This window comes from Prunus avium, chromosome 3, assembly GCF_965620075.1.
Source record: "Prunus avium chromosome 3, drPruAviu1.hap1.1, whole genome shotgun sequence".
Lineage (NCBI taxonomy): Eukaryota > Viridiplantae > Streptophyta > Magnoliopsida > Rosales > Rosaceae > Prunus > Prunus avium.
Window position 1 is genome coordinate 9,577,424 of NC_142286.1, and position 15,310 is coordinate 9,592,733.

Sequence of the window (15,310 nt, forward strand, 5' to 3'; positions counted from 1 at the left end):
GCCTCGCTCTGCCTGATGGTTGTTCCCTTTTCAGGTTAAACCTATTTGTTATGTTTCTAGAAGCACATAGATGATTGGCTCCAGCTTGGTCTTGCTCCAGAAATTGATTTGTCTATCTGGTGCTTGCTATTGATTGATTTTGGCTTTGTATTTGAATTTTTTACCATGTGTTCTTGTGGTTAGGTCTTAAATCTTTTATTCCTTAACCCAATTTTGCAAACAATTCTTGTCAGAAGATTATACAGTTGTTTGGAGCTTAAAACTTGATTTGATTGATAGAAGTTACAAGTGAGAAGAATTAGAATGAATTCTTTTTGAAACAGAATCACTGAGATTTGAACGATATTTGTAGATGAAGAACAGAATAAAGTTTTTTTATTTAATTACGCAAAAAGCTGAAATATACATCACATCCTCACATGGTTCCTACGTCTACCTATTATTCAAGCATTTCACTCAAGAGAAAACAGTAGAACAAGAGCAGAGTTCAAAAGCAGAACATCCAAAAAGAAACCTATTCTAGCTTAGTCAACCTCTTCAATCTTAGGCCCAGCTCCTGCTCCACCAGAGCTAGCGTTGCCAAATCCGCCACCGGGCATCTGAGCACCGCCCATTGGCACATCTCCACCAGCACCTTGATACATTTTAGCAATAATTGGGTTGCACAAGCCCTCCAGTTCCTTTTGTTTGTCCTCAAATTCTTCAACTTCAGCCAACTGGTTCCTGTCAAGCCATTCAATCGCCTCATCAATGGCCTTCTCAATTTTCTGCTTGTCTGCAGGGTCCAGTTTTCCAGCAATCTTCTCATCCTTCACAGTGTTCCTCATGTTGTATGCGTAGTTCTCAAGCGAGTTCTTGGCATCCACCTTCTTCTTCACCTCCTCATCTTCAGCCTTGTACCGCTCTGCCTCCTGCACCAATCTCTCAATCTCCTCCTTGCTCAGCCTTCCCTTGTCATTGGTGATAGTGATCTTGTTCTTCACTCCAGCAGTCTTGTCTTCAGCAGACACATTCAAGATGCCATTTGCATCAATGTCAAAGCACACATTGATTTGAGGAACACCTCTTGGGGCCGGAGGAATGCCTGTGAGTTCGAATTTTCCAAGAAGATTGTTGTCCTTGGTTTGAGCCCTCTCTCCTTCATACACCTGAATTAATACTCCCGGCTGGTTGTCAGAGTAAGTAGAGAAGATCTGCTCCTTCTTGGTAGGGATAGTGGTGTTCCTCGGAATCAAGACAGTCATGACACCACCAGCAGTCTCAAGACCAAGGCTGAGAGGCGTAACATCAAGAAGCAGCAAGTCTTGAACCTTCTGATTCCCTTCACCAGTCAAAATTGCAGCTTGAACAGCAGCGCCATAAGCAACAGCCTCATCAGGGTTTATGCTCTTGCACAGTTCCTTGCCATTGAAGAAATCTTGCAAAAGCTGCTGAACTTTAGGAATCCTCGTCGACCCACCAACCAGAACAACTTCATCCACCCGACTCTTATCGATTTTTGAATCCCATAAACACTTCTCCACAGGTTCCATACACTTCCTAAACAAGTCCATGTTCATCTCTTCAAATCTTGCTCTTGTAATTGTGGAATAGAAATCAATACCTTCGTAAAGCGAATCGATCTCAATTGTGGTCTGTGCGGTTGAAGACAGAGTCCTTTTCGCCCTCTCACACGCAGTCCTCAACCTCCTCAAAGCTCTGGCATTGCCACTAATATCCTTCTTGTGCTTTCTCTTGAACTCTTGCACAAAGTGATTAACAAGCCTATTGTCAAAATCCTCACCACCAAGATGAGTGTCCCCAGCAGTGGCCTTCACTTCAAAGATCCCTTCCTCAATTGTGAGCAAAGAAACATCAAAAGTACCACCACCAAGATCAAAAATAAGAACATTCTTCTCACCAGCCGTCGACCCTTTCTTGTCAAGACCATAAGCAATGGCAGCAGCAGTTGGCTCGTTGATAATTCTCATCACATTCAGGCCAGCAATGACGCCGGCGTCCTTGGTGGCCTGCCTCTGCGAGTCATTGAAGTAAGCAGGCACAGTGACCACAGCGTTGTTGACTGAATGACCCAAATAAGCCTCAGCAATTTCCCTCATCTTGGTCAGCACCATGGACGATATCTCTTCGGCTGCAAACTGCTTCTCTTCGCCTTTGTATTGAACGACAATCATGGGTTTGTCGCCTGGGCCAGGAACGACCTTGAAAGGCCAGTGCTTCATGTCGCTCTGGACAGATGGGTCGGAGAATCGCCGGCCGATGAGCCTCTTGGCGTCGAAAACGGTGTTTTGGGGGTTCATGGCAACCTGGTTTTTGGCTGCATCGCCGATCAAACGCTCTGTATCAGTGAAAGCTACATAGGAAGGGGTGGTTCTATTGCCTTGGTCATTGGCTATGATCTCAACGCGGTCGTTCTGCCACACTCCCACGCAGCTGTAGGTGGTGCCGAGGTCGATGCCAATGGCCTTGCCTTCTGTCTTTGAAGCCATAAATGACAAAACTCAACAAGAAACTATATGAATGAAACAGAAATTGAAAGAGCTCAAGATAGGGATGGTTTGAGAATTTTTTTGGGTTCTTTTGTGTGCACTTTTCTGTTGTTGATTGATTGCTTGTTGGTCTTTGGATGTGATATGAAAGTGTATATATAGACATTGGCCTATGAAGGAGGGGGGAAGAAATTTGGAGAGGTGAGTAGTAGAAGAAAGAAGCAACCAGAGAGTTCTGGAGAAATTGATATTAGCAGCCTCCTCTGCTTTTGGGTTTTGTCCAGAGGGTTGTGGATGCTTCCACACAATGGTGTCCAATTCAATACCAATTTCCAAATTTTTATTTTGGGGTTTGAAGGTGAGTGGAGTTGGGCTAATCAAACACGTTTGATCCCTTTACAACCCAAACTTTTATTTCGACACCCAAGTTCAATATTGTTACTCAAGGACGCCATATAGTACGATTTTTTTACTTTTGCTAATTTTTGCAAAGATGTTCCTTGAATGAGGGCATAAAACATGAATGATTCTGATCATAAGATGTCATTGTAAAGTGAGCCCGAACGAGTAGTTAGAGCCGTATTAAAATATTAATTGGGAGAAATTATTGTAATACTACAATATAGTCACATGGTATAATATGGATAAACAACATGATTGATATTTCCAACTTATAAGTATTATATCAATAAATATTCATTTATATTATAGCACATGAACAAGCTATTTCACATGCTTGACCAAATCGTATTTGCCTAGATTGGAAGTACCTGTCGAAATGGGTAGGCTAGTTATGATGAGAACTTTTGACCCACATTAGCATTTGAGCCCTAATTTTCCTCAGTAATAAAATAAGTATATCCATCCAGCCCAAATTCAAATTGTTGAAATTGGTTTGATTCTCCTATAAAATTCTTGTTTGACTAGTCTCATCACTGGCCTTCTACCTGCCCTTGTGGTTGAGTGCGTCTGCACTAACTGCTGGTGGTCTTGGGTTCGAAGGTTGGTACTTCAACATTGTTGTTTACAAACCCCAAACTAGCAACAACAATGTTTCATTCTATAGTGAGGGCCTTATATAAAATGAGGTATTCTAAAATACCTTTGTTTTTATGCATGTTTGCTTGTCAGTATTTTTTTTTTCTTTTTGAGAGAAAGAAGTATTTTTATTTCGTAGTACATTTTAATTTACAATTTGCTCATACATGTTAACGTTTTAAATGCATGTAAATTCCACAATAAAGTACACTTGCGTTAAAATCTCTTTGGAGCACTGGTGTTGCAAGGAGTCTTCTTAACTCTCTATCTTTCAATTCTGAATGAGATGGGCTTGCTCTTGTCTTGTTTTTCTCACTGTCTTACTGGATTTAATTTTCCAGATTTATTGTATGTAATAACCTTTTGTTTGGGGTGTGTTCTTACCATAAATCACTTGTATTTGCCCATGTTCTAAAGAAATTCTGCTTTTTCTATAAATAAATAAAAAACAAAAAACAAAAGTACAGTTGCATGAATGCGTGTCCCCCCGGCTGTACTAAGCAAACTTGACGGGCTTACCCAAAGAAAGAAGCAACCAGAGACTTCTGGAGAAATTGATACAAGCAGATTCCTCTGTTTTTGGGTTTGTCCAGAGGACTGTGGATGCTTCCTGACATGGTGTCCAATTCAATACCAATTTTCCAAATTAGATATGGGATTTGAAGGTGAGTGGACTTGGGCTAATAAAAAACGTTTGGGGTAATTGGCTTTCAATAATGCTGATCCATTTGCACCCAAACGTTGTATTTGGACTGGAAAGGCTAAAATGAGGAGGTTGAGTGAGGAGCTTATTTGAGGAGGTGAAATCTCACCATCAACAACCAAAAACAAAGTACATGGGGGGGGGGGGGGGCGGGGGTGCATTGGGGGGTCCACACCCCTTTTGATGGTGAGATGGGCCTCCTCAAATAAGCTCCTCACTCTACCTCCTCATTATAGAAGCTCCCGTATTTGGACACCCAAGCTCAATAATGTTCCTCAAGGACAAGTTCATCCCTTGCCGATAGTGGACTTATATATGCTAATTGAAACAAGAAAATAAAAGGTACCTCTTTATTGGTATAGAGGTGTTCAAGTGCTAATCGGTCAGTGAATTTATGCAACGTTATGCACTCTCTTGAATCCACTGCAAGATATAATCTCATAATATGAATCATTCATTTTTTAGGCCAACATTCAAGGATATTTCTTATTAAAAATTATCCAAATTAACATACATGGGCTTAGCCAAGTTGGCTAAAACGAATGCGCTTCCCAATCTGCATTCGAGTTCGAATCTCCCTCCCCGTAATTTAGATTAGATTAAAATAGAATATCGCTATATAATTAGCCAAATTAAATAACATTTAATCATCTAAAATGTGTTCAAATAAACAAGCAAACATATTATTTCCTACAAACAATTAAAATATTCACGATGACCTAATATGTTCCTTGAATGATGACATAAAACATGAATGATTCTGATAGTGAGATGTCCTTGTAAAGTGGGCCCAAAAGAATAGTTAGTGCCATATTAAATTACTAACTATAAGAAATTATTGTATAATACTGGAATATGATCGTATGGTTTAATATGTCTACGTGTTATAATATAGATGGACAACATGATTGATATTTCCCACTTATAAAGTATTATTAATAAATATCGATTTATATTATAACACGTGAACAAGCTATACCATGTGCTTGATTACCAAACTATAATTAATCACTAACCAATTAGCATTTGAGCCCTATGTTTTCTTGATAATACAATAATTATATTATGTGGCCTAAATCAAATGGTTGAAATGTGTTGGATTCCCCTATAAAGCCATTTGTTTGACAAGTCTCAACACTGGCCTTCAACCTGCCCTTGTGGTTAAGTGCGCTTGCACTAACTCCTAGTGGTCTTGGGTTCGAAGGTTGGTAACACATTCTCAACAAAACCCAAAATGGCAACAACAACACACAACACAAGCACACATTCAAAATGAGGTATTCTAAAATACCTCTGTTTTTATACAGGTATTCTCTTTTGTATACTATATTAACAAGTCATAATTAACAACCTAAGAATCTATAATTATGAAAACAAAAAACAATTAAACAAACAAGAAATAAGTTTTTATTATTATCATTTTATATTACATTTTAATTTACAATTTACATGTTAGTGTTATAAATGCATGTAAAATAGGGAGTTGAAGAGTATGAGAAGTGAGAGAGAGGGGAGGGGTTTGAACTTCTGTACTGCATTTCAGATTATATAGTAATGGTGTACTTTTAAGATATAATAGAATAATTAATACATAATGAATTATGGTTTATAGTTATTCTTTCCACTAAAAAGAAAAAACTTAATTCACATTTTGGCAATGTAATTATAGAGAAAAGTTAAAGAAAATTAGCGCACACTTATGCTGCACTTAAAACATGCAACCATGAAGTAAATGACCCACAAGTATAGTGGTTTGGAGTAATTGTTCTCTCAAAAAAGGTCCTGGGTTTGAGTCCTAGCATCCGTGTTGTGTGTGTGAGTTTATTATATTATCGCCCCTCTGAATAGGAAATGTCATAAAAAATATGCAATCACAAATGAAAGATTTTTTTTAATAGCTCAAGTGGTTAAGAGGAATCACATATGCACTCGAAGTTCTATTTTCAAATTTGCCGTCAACAATATCGCTTATATCAAAAGAAAAATCATGCAACCACAATTATTTCTCAACTTTTCTTATATATATACATAAATTAAATTTTAGAAAAACCCCCTAAAATTGGTAAATAAATATGGGACTTGTCCAATAAAATAAAAAGGCCCAAAAGGAACTTTTTTTCCTTCCAAAAAGAACAAATTACCCTGCCTCAACGTGCCATAAGAGTTTGAACCTTGTTACGAGTTATTTTTGGCTAAACTTAACTTTGGAAAAAGAAAAACATATATCAGCCCAACTAACCCAAGAGAATTTTTTTTAATTTTTAATTTTTTTTCAAAAAGCTAACAAACCAGCTCCACCACTCTCCAGAACTCTCTGGTGTGGCCTCGTTTCTTCCTTCGCGACCCTTCCACCACCTCCTCTTCCTCTCCAATGAAGATTTCCATGAACCCTACCCACGCATATAAATTCAAACCCTCCAATCTCCACCACCATATCGTGAAAAAACCAAAAGCATTTCAAGCATCCAGATTTAAATTACCAAAACACCATACCCAAAGCAAACAACTAGCTCTTAAGCTCCAATTTCTTTTGCTTCTTCGTTACTACTTTCTCAATCAAATAATCAACTAGTTTCTTGCTGAATTTGTTATATGGCTTCAAAGACTGAAGGCAAGGCCATTGGCATCGACCTCGGCACCACCTACAGCTGCGTAGGGGTGTGGCAAAACGACCGCGTTGAGATCATAGCCAATGACCAAGGCAACAGAACCACCCCTTCCTATGTTGCTTTCACTGATACGGAGCGTTTGATCGGCGATGCAGCCAAAAACCAGGTTGCCATGAACCCCCAAAACACCGTTTTCGACGCCAAGAGGCTCATCGGCCGGCGATTCTCCGACCCATCTGTCCAGAGCGACATGAAGCACTGGCCTTTCAAGGTCGTTCCCGGCCCAGGCGACAAACCTATGATTGTCGTTCAATACAAAGGCGAAGAGAAGCAGTTTGCAGCCGAAGAGATATCGTCCATGGTGCTGACCAAGATGAGGGAAATTGCTGAGGCTTATTTGGGTCATTCAGTCAACAACGCTGTGGTCACTGTGCCTGCTTACTTCAATGACTCGCAGAGGCAAGCTACGAAGGACGCGGGCGTCATTGCTGGCCTGAATGTGATGAGAATTATCAACGAGCCAACTGCTGCTGCCATTGCTTATGGTCTTGACAAGAAAGGGTCGACGGCTGGTGAGAAGAATGTTCTTATTTTTGATCTTGGTGGTGGTACTTTTGATGTTTCTTTGCTCACAATTGAGGAAGGGATCTTTGAAGTGAAGGCCACTGCTGGGGACACTCATCTTGGTGGTGAGGATTTTGACAATAGGCTTGTTAATCACTTTGTGCAAGAGTTCAAGAGAAAGCACAAGAAGGATATTAGTGGCAATGCCAGAGCTTTGAGGAGGTTGAGGACTGCGTGTGAGAGGGCGAAAAGGACTCTGTCTTCAACCGCACAGACCACAATTGAGATCGATTCGCTTTACGAAGGTATTGATTTCTATTCCACAATTACAAGAGCAAGATTTGAAGAGATGAACATGGACTTGTTTAGGAAGTGTATGGAACCTGTGGAGAAGTGTTTAAGGGATTCAAAAATCGATAAGAGTCGGGTGGATGAAGTTGTTCTGGTTGGTGGGTCGACGAGGATTCCTAAAGTTCAGCAGCTTTTGCAAGATTTCTTCAATGGCAAGGAACTGTGCAAGAGCATAAACCCTGATGAGGCTGTTGCTTATGGCGCTGCTGTTCAAGCTGCAATTTTAACTGGTGAAGGGAATGAGAAGGTTCAAGACTTGCTGCTTCTTGATGTTACGCCTCTCAGCCTTGGTCTTGAGACTGCTGGTGGTGTCATGACTGTCTTGATTCCGAGGAACACCACTATCCCTACCAAGAAGGAGCAGATCTTCTCTACTTACTCTGACAACCAGCCGGGAGTATTAATTCAGGTGTATGAAGGAGAGAGGGCTCGAACCAAGGACAACAATCTTCTTGGAAAATTCGAACTCACGGGCATTCCTCCGGCCCCAAGAGGCGTTCCTCAAATCAATGTGTGCTTTGACATTGATGCAAATGGTATCTTGAATGTGTCTGCTGAAGACAAGACTGCTGGAGTGAAGAACAAGATCACTATCACCAATGACAAAGGAAGGCTGAGCAAGGAGGAGATTGAGAGATTGGTGCAGGAGGCAGAGAGGTACAAGGCTGAAGATGAGGAGGTGAAGAAGAAGGTGGATGCCAAGAACTCGCTTGAGAACTACGCGTACAGCATGAGGAACACTGTGAAGGATGAGAAGATTGCTGGAAAACTAGACCCTGCAGACAAGCAGAAGATTGAGAAGGCCATTGATGAGGCGATTGAGTGGCTTGACAGGAACCAGTTGGCTGAAGTTGAAGAATTTGAGGACAAACAAAAGGAACTAGAGGGCTTGTGCAATCCAATTATTGCTAAAATGTATCAAGGTGCTGGTGGAGATGTGCCAATGGGCGGTGCTCAGATGCCTGGTGGAGGATTTGGCAATGCTAGTTCTGCTGGATCAGGAGCTGGGCCAAAGATTGAAGAGGTTGATTAAGCTAGGAGAGGTTTCTTGAGGATGTTCTGCTTTTGAGCTCTGCTTGAATGAATGTGTGAAAACAATACAAAGTTTATGTTATTTTCTGACAAATTACAATGATGTATGTTTAAGTATATTTTTCTTTCTTTACTGGAATATTATAAATTTGCTTTGCTCCATAATGTTGTTTTCAGGGCCTCACTAGATAAGTTGTAATTTGAGCTTGGTTTGCCTTTCATTGAACCCTTTGTTGCTTTTGTGGTCAAACAAGCCAAACCATAATCATAATTTGTTCTCATAAAATTGTGCTTAATTATCATATATGATATGCAGAATAATGTCAAGGTTAATGGAAGAATGGGAAGAAGTTTAAGTGATTATTAAGGTTAGTTATGGGAATTTCATCCGGGGAATGTTCTCCAACAAGCACATTTGTCTCAGGCAAAATAAGCAAGTGCCTCCAGTCTTAGGGCTTGGTTTTGTTTGGTTATTGTTGTTTATTTTGTTATTCTTGTTTGTTTGGGTCTCTTCTTTTTCTTTGTGTGTTAGTTGCTCCTTTCTCAGTGGGCCAGCGGCTCAGGTGGGAACATCTTTTTGCGAACCTCTATTTGGGGCTCTATCTCAGCCATTGAAGTGATCTCAACGGTTGGATAGAAAAAACAAGCTCACAGTAGAATCGGGTGCAATGTGGTTTCTCTTTTGCCGCGCGCGCCTTTTTTTTTTTTATAATTCCTTGCACCATTTAATTAATTTATGAATTATCAGTGCAAACCCCAAAATCTGCAAACCCCAAAATCTGACAACAAATACCCAAAAGTCATAACTTCACCCAAAAACCAGATTAAAGAAAAAAGAGGTTTTCATTTGTGGAAAATATCAACTTCTCACCCATTTCTGAACTTCTCATCTCAAGACCCATTTCTAAAATTCTTCATGATCGAGTGTTGCATCTGATATCAAAACCCTTTCCAGTCGCGCATTCCTTCCCTCCTTCTCCGTAATCGAGTGTTGCCTAAGAATCATCAACGGTATGTGCAAAATCTGCATTTCTGAACTTCTCCCAAATCGAGTTTTGATATTTTAAAGAAGCATCAGCCAGTTCTGTTGGTATGTGTTGATCATATTTTGATTATTATGGATATGGGTAGCCGATTCTGTATCCAAATGTGTTGATTGTATGCGAGTAGTATGTATATGGGTATGATTTTTGTATCTTGCAAATAGGTGAGTAGTACGGTACGGATATGGGTATCAGTTTTGTATCTTGCGAATAGCTGAGTATGGATTTGGGTATCATTTATGTATCTTTCCAATAACTGAGTAGTATAGATATGGGCATCATATTCTGAATTTGAATGTGTATCATTTTTCTATTTTGATAATAGGTAAGAAATATAAATTTGGGTATCCGATTTTGTATCTGAAGGTGTTGATAAAAGTGCAAATAGTATGGATGTGGGTATCATTTTTGTGTGTTTCTAATACGTGACTAGTATGGATTTGGATACCAGATTCTGTATGGATATGGGTAGCCGATTCTGTATCCAAATGTGTTGATAGTATGCGAGTAGTATGTATATGGGCATGATTTTTGTATCTTGCCAATAAGTGAGTAGCATGGATATGGGTATCAGTTTTGTATCTTGCGAATAGCTGAGTATGGATTTGGGTATCATTTATGTATCTTGCCAATAACTGAGTAGTATAGATTTGGGTAAGTTTTTCTATCTTGATAATAGGTAAGAAATATAAATTTGGGTATCCGATTTTGTATCTGAAGGTGTTGATAAAAGTGCAAATAGTATGGATATGGGTATCATTTTTGTGTGTTTCTAATACGTGACTAGTATGGATTTGGATACCAGATTCTGTATGGATATGGGTAGCCGATTCTGTATCCAAATGTGTTGATAGTATGCGAGTAGTATGTATATGGGCATGATTTTTGTATCTTGCCAATAACTGAGTAGCACGGATATGGGTATCAGTTTTGTATCTTGCGAATAGCTGAGTATGGATTTGGGTATCATTTATGTATCTTGCCAATAACTGAGTAGTACAGATTTGGGTATCATATTCTAAATTTGAATGTGTATCATTTTTCTATCTTGATAATAGGTAAGAAATATAAATTTGGGTATCCGATTTTGTATCTGAAGGTGTTGATAAAAGTGCAAATAGTATGGATATGGGTATCATTTTTGTGTGTTTCTAATACGTGACTAGTATGGATTTGGATACCAGATTCTGTATCTCAATGTTTATATATTAGATATTTAATATTTATGTCTACTTTTACACCAGATGCTAGAGCTTTGTTTTTCTCATTTGAATAGGGGATCTGAGATAGTGAGTAGTATAGATATGACTTTCAGATTTTGTATCTGAACGTGTTGAACTTTGTATGTTAACTTGGGTACATGTTGTATGTTGCAGGTATAAAATGGAATATGGGTTCGAACTTTGTTGTCCGGAATCAGAGGTGTATTCAGCGAGGGTAAATAATTTGTGTGTGCCGAGTACTGTACTTTCTAATTTTATGTTGCAGTTCAATGAAGAACACAGGAGAAGATTTAGAGGGTCATGCTTTGGGCACTTGATGGACGTAGATAAAATTCAATTTAGTGGTCAACTCGTGCATGGTCTGGCCCTTCGCCGCGTCGCTGGACTCGGTGTCAAGGACATGCACGGGCTTAGTTATGCAATAGGGTCCAAAGTGGTGCAGTTCACTGCAAAAGACTTCTGTCTAATTAGTGGGTTGAAATTTGGAGTAGAGCCTTCCATACCTAGTGCAGATGGTGGTGTGCATCAGCTGCTTAATCGTCATTTCACCAACAAGAATCACATAACCTTACACGACATAGAAAAAGCATTCTTAAACTCCAAAAGGGGAAGTGAAGACTGCTTCAAATTGGGAATGCTTTACTTTGTAGAGTTTGTGATATTGGGGAAAGCCCCCATTGTTAGGATCAATGAAGACTATGTACACTTAGTACATAATATGGAGGAATTCAACAACTTTCCATGGGGTTCTATATCATTTGAGTACCTACAGGATTCTTTGTTGTTTGCTCCTGGGAAAAAAGACATTGATGAGAAGGATCATGAGAAAGGAAAAGGACAGAGCAAGGGAAAAGAGGAGGTGAAAAGGGCCGTGAAAAAAAGGAAGAAAAAGGTGGAGAACGAGAAGCGTATAAGAATTAACAGACCAGCGTGGAGTATAAAGGGATTGAGTTTTGCTTTCCAGGTATTGTTTAGTTAATAATTTATGTTTTGTAAAGTTATGTTCATAAATAAGTATTGACTCAGGAAATGATTTGGTGTAGGTTTGGGCTTATGAAGTAATTCCTGAATTGGAAATGGCTCCCCTGAGATATTGTAAGCGGAAGGATGAAGCTGAATTAATGCCTCGGATTTGCTGGTGGGAATCTACAGATAAAACCCCCGAGTTTAGAAAGCTGAACGCGTACATTTTTCAGAGCAAAGAGGTATTCACCAAATAATATCTTTATTTGATGAGTGATGTTGTTATGTGTATTGTACATAACATGTTAACTATGTTTTTGTGACAGCCTCTTTCGTTGCGCCTGCTGCGACCAAGTCTACGAGAGATGCAGCAAAATTACTGGAGTTGGGGATCAGATTTTCCTGAAGGTGATGCACCTAATATTGGTCCTCAATTAAGTAAGGACCTTGCTGAAGTAAACCATGTTGTGCAGCAGTTGAGGGATGAGATTGCATTATTGCATCACGAGAAAAGTGAGCAGTGGGAGAAATTTGTACATTTCAAGGACTCTACTGCTCATGGAATGGAAGTCATGAGGTTAGAGTTGGTTGCATTGAGAAAAATTATAGGCGATGGAGGTGGCAATGTGGTTCTGCCATCTTTTGTAAAGGTGACCCCAATGGAAAAAGATGATTCTATAGGTGGAAATGAGGGTCACGGTCATCAGCCTGAAAATGTTGTTGTAAATGATAAGGGAGAGCTGGAATACATACCCCCTGAGATAAACTGGGATGACCATGCATTGGTTTGTCGGACCCTAGTTACATTTCTTCAAAACCCTTGTCGAAAGAGGAAAATCTCAATTGAAGATGATGAAGCAGATGAAGATAAGAATGATGTTGATGATGGTGTAACTGTTGTCCAAAAGAAGAAGGTTCGAGGACGAGGTACGACTGTTCAGCCTGCCATGAAGAGGCCAAGGTCTGTGCTAAGAGAAACTCCATGGCAAGGGCAGGAGTTTCCCAATATTGAGGATGACACAGTTGGTTTTACTTTTGACCCCCTGAGGCCAATTCCTCATGATTCCCTTCTAAAGATGGCGAAATTCTTGTGGGAATGGGGCCAAGAAAAGGAGTAAGTTATCCCGGTTTTAGCCTTTAATGAATTTCAAAGATTGTATTATGACAACTTATTGACCTGTTGGTGAGTCCGATTGCCTTTTCTCCTATCGAACTTGGCGAATCTGATTTGATTGCAATATTTGTTGACAATTGCAGTTCGCATGTGAGATTATGTGGAGAAGAAGGTGTAGACGCTTCACATGACTTCTTTGTTCGCCTTCTGAGCATGAATGGATGGTTGGATGACACAGTAAGTATAGAGATCTCCATTACTCCACCATAATGGTTCATTTATTAGGTTAATATTGAAAACAACACTTTTGGTGTAGAACATTGACATGGGATTGTATCTGGTACGAGAGCGGCAGAAGAGGTATCCAAATTTAGTGGGTTCGGACTGGACGATAGTCGATACTCTGTTTCAGGTATAACTCTTTCATAATTAAGCATGATGACTTGGTTCAATTGGTATCTAAATTGATGCATAACTGATATGGTGCTATGTAGAAGTATGCTGCAATAGATTTGAAGCATATGCGGCTTTATGGGGGAAAGGACGACAGGCCCCATAGTAGAGCTCTAGTGAAAATGGTTAACGGCGAGCTGCATAAGTGGAGTAAACCTTGGATGTCTGTTAAGAAGGTTTTTCTGCCTTACAATTGTGTAAGGCAGAAGCACTGGGTGACACTCGCTTTAGATTTAACCACTTGTGAAATATTTGTGTACGATTCCAAATTAGATTTGTGCAGAACTCAAACATTGATAAAAGCATTGCAGCCGGTTGCGAAATTGATCCCTATGTTGTTAAAAGAAGCTGGATATGTTGGTGGTTGTCCTCTACGAACAACTGAGTGGCCAGTGAATCGAGTAACTGATGTTCCCCAACAAGTTGGTGGGTGAGTAACTTTCCACCTACAAATTTACATATGTTATTTGCAAATTGATAATGTAAATTTTTTACGGTGTCATGCTAACTTTCAGGGGGGACTGCGGGATATTTGTCCTAAAATATTGTGAATTTCTCAGCTCCAATGTAGAGTTGATGCAATTGAGTGCTGATGCCATCCATTTATTCCGGTTAAAGCTTGCAATAGACTTGTTGCAGGGATGCTGCAGTATATAGGTGTGATTGTGGGTGATGGAATTATTGAACTATTTCGGTAGAGCTCTATTTGGGTAGTTCATGTTTTCATTTTGTTGGTAAGAATGGTTTAGGTACTGGAAGAGGATTCTGTTGGGATTACCAGATCCCCTCTGATTTGCACTGAGGGTATAAAAAATATCTTTTGCTGGGGCTATGCCTCCTTTGTTTATAGAACAAATATTGAAAAACTGTATTTTACTAGCAACGCACTCCATTTTAGCTAATCAAAAATATTTTTTTATTTTAAATTCATTATAATTATAATAAGGAGCCAAAATGACCATCTTAGCACCGCGCCGACTTTTCTTTGTTTCAGTGTTGGTTGAAGAAGTCGACATTCCCCATAATGAAATGCATGTATTGCACGTCTCGACCAATCTATAAAACACAGGGGAAAAAAAATACTTTAAATAAAAAAGTTAAACAAAATAAGAATACAACAGAGTTGCACATGTTCAGTCAAAAAGGGAACTTCTGATCGGCTGGTGGTGCACTTGTTCCTTCACTGGTAATCCCATAAGTGGATCCCCATAAGTCCCAAAACTGGTTCCCCGGGTGTCCTAGTAGTGGCTTTGGGGTTGGTTTCGGTTTCTTTCTTCTTTACCAGTTCCGAATGGAGACAATGACATCAAGGCTTGATCAACCACTGTTGCACAAATGCAAATTTAAAGAACACTTAATTGACACACCACTAATGCACAAATGCAAATTTAAAACTAAAAATAAGTAAAGAAGTGCAAAAGAAATGAAACAACACAAGAAAACTAAAGAAAAACACAAACAGCATTTTCTATCGCCATTTTATCACCTGTTTATCACCTGTGAACAGTGCCGTGAACAGTGAACAGTGACATGAACAGTGCCGTGAACAGTGACGACCGGTCGCATGAACAGTGACGGCCGGTCGTTTTTAGGCAGAGTCGAAATTTCAATAAACGTGAAAAGCGACCGGTCGTCAGGTAAAAGCGACCGGTCGTTTTTGGGCAGAGTCGAATTCTCTGTTTTTCAGTTTCGACCTCTGTCCAGTGTTTTGCCTATAACTTTCCAACC

At 39.6% G+C, this 15,310-nt stretch overlaps 3 protein-coding genes across 3 annotated transcripts; 2 read left to right on the forward strand and 1 right to left on the reverse strand.

The window, feature by feature from the left end:
• Positions 1–353: 353 nt before the first annotated feature.
• On the reverse strand, positions 354–2,775 carry LOC110774304 (heat shock 70 kDa protein-like). Its single transcript, XM_021978845.2, has one exon. It carries the CDS (start codon positions 2,487–2,489, stop codon positions 525–527), a length of 1,965 nt encoding a protein of 654 aa, XP_021834537.2. The 5' UTR covers positions 2,490–2,775; the 3' UTR covers positions 354–524.
• Positions 2,776–6,515: 3,740 nt separating this feature from the next.
• On the forward strand, positions 6,516–8,951 carry LOC110747069 (heat shock 70 kDa protein-like). The gene has a single exon (XM_088251003.1). The coding sequence runs from the start codon at positions 6,823–6,825 to the stop codon at positions 8,785–8,787; it is 1,965 nt and encodes a 654-aa protein (XP_088107129.1). The 5' UTR covers positions 6,516–6,822; the 3' UTR covers positions 8,788–8,951.
• Positions 8,952–10,976: 2,025 nt separating this feature from the next.
• On the forward strand, positions 10,977–14,321 carry LOC110746722 (uncharacterized). The gene is made up of 7 exons (XM_088250068.1): positions 10,977–12,016; positions 12,096–12,257; positions 12,342–13,129; positions 13,273–13,366; positions 13,446–13,541; positions 13,624–14,012; positions 14,098–14,321. Exons 1-7 carry the CDS (start codon positions 11,174–11,176, stop codon positions 14,237–14,239), a joined length of 2,514 nt encoding a protein of 837 aa, XP_088106194.1. The 5' UTR covers positions 10,977–11,173; the 3' UTR covers positions 14,240–14,321.
• The last annotated feature ends 989 nt before the right edge of the window (positions 14,322–15,310 follow it).

What these genes read in the sequence shown, in the direction of transcription:
- LOC110747069 (XM_088251003.1), top strand. Translation starts at nt 6,823, where the DNA reads ATGGCTTCAAAGACTGAAGGCAAGGCCATTGGCATCGACCTCGGCACC.
- LOC110746722 (XM_088250068.1), top strand. Translation starts at nt 11,174, where the DNA reads ATGTTAACTTGGGTACATGTTGTATGTTGCAGGTATAAAATGGAATAT. An exon ending in GATTGAGTTTTGCTTTCCAG is followed by an intron (nt 12,017 to 12,095) that starts GTATTGTTTAGT and finishes GATTTGGTGTAG; the next exon opens with GTTTGGGCTTATGAAGTAAT. An exon ending in TAGTCGATACTCTGTTTCAG is followed by an intron (nt 13,542 to 13,623) that starts GTATAACTCTTT and finishes GGTGCTATGTAG; the next exon opens with AAGTATGCTGCAATAGATTT.
- LOC110774304 (XM_021978845.2), bottom strand. Translation starts at nt 2,489, where the DNA reads ATGGCTTCAAAGACAGAAGGCAAGGCCATTGGCATCGACCTCGGCACC.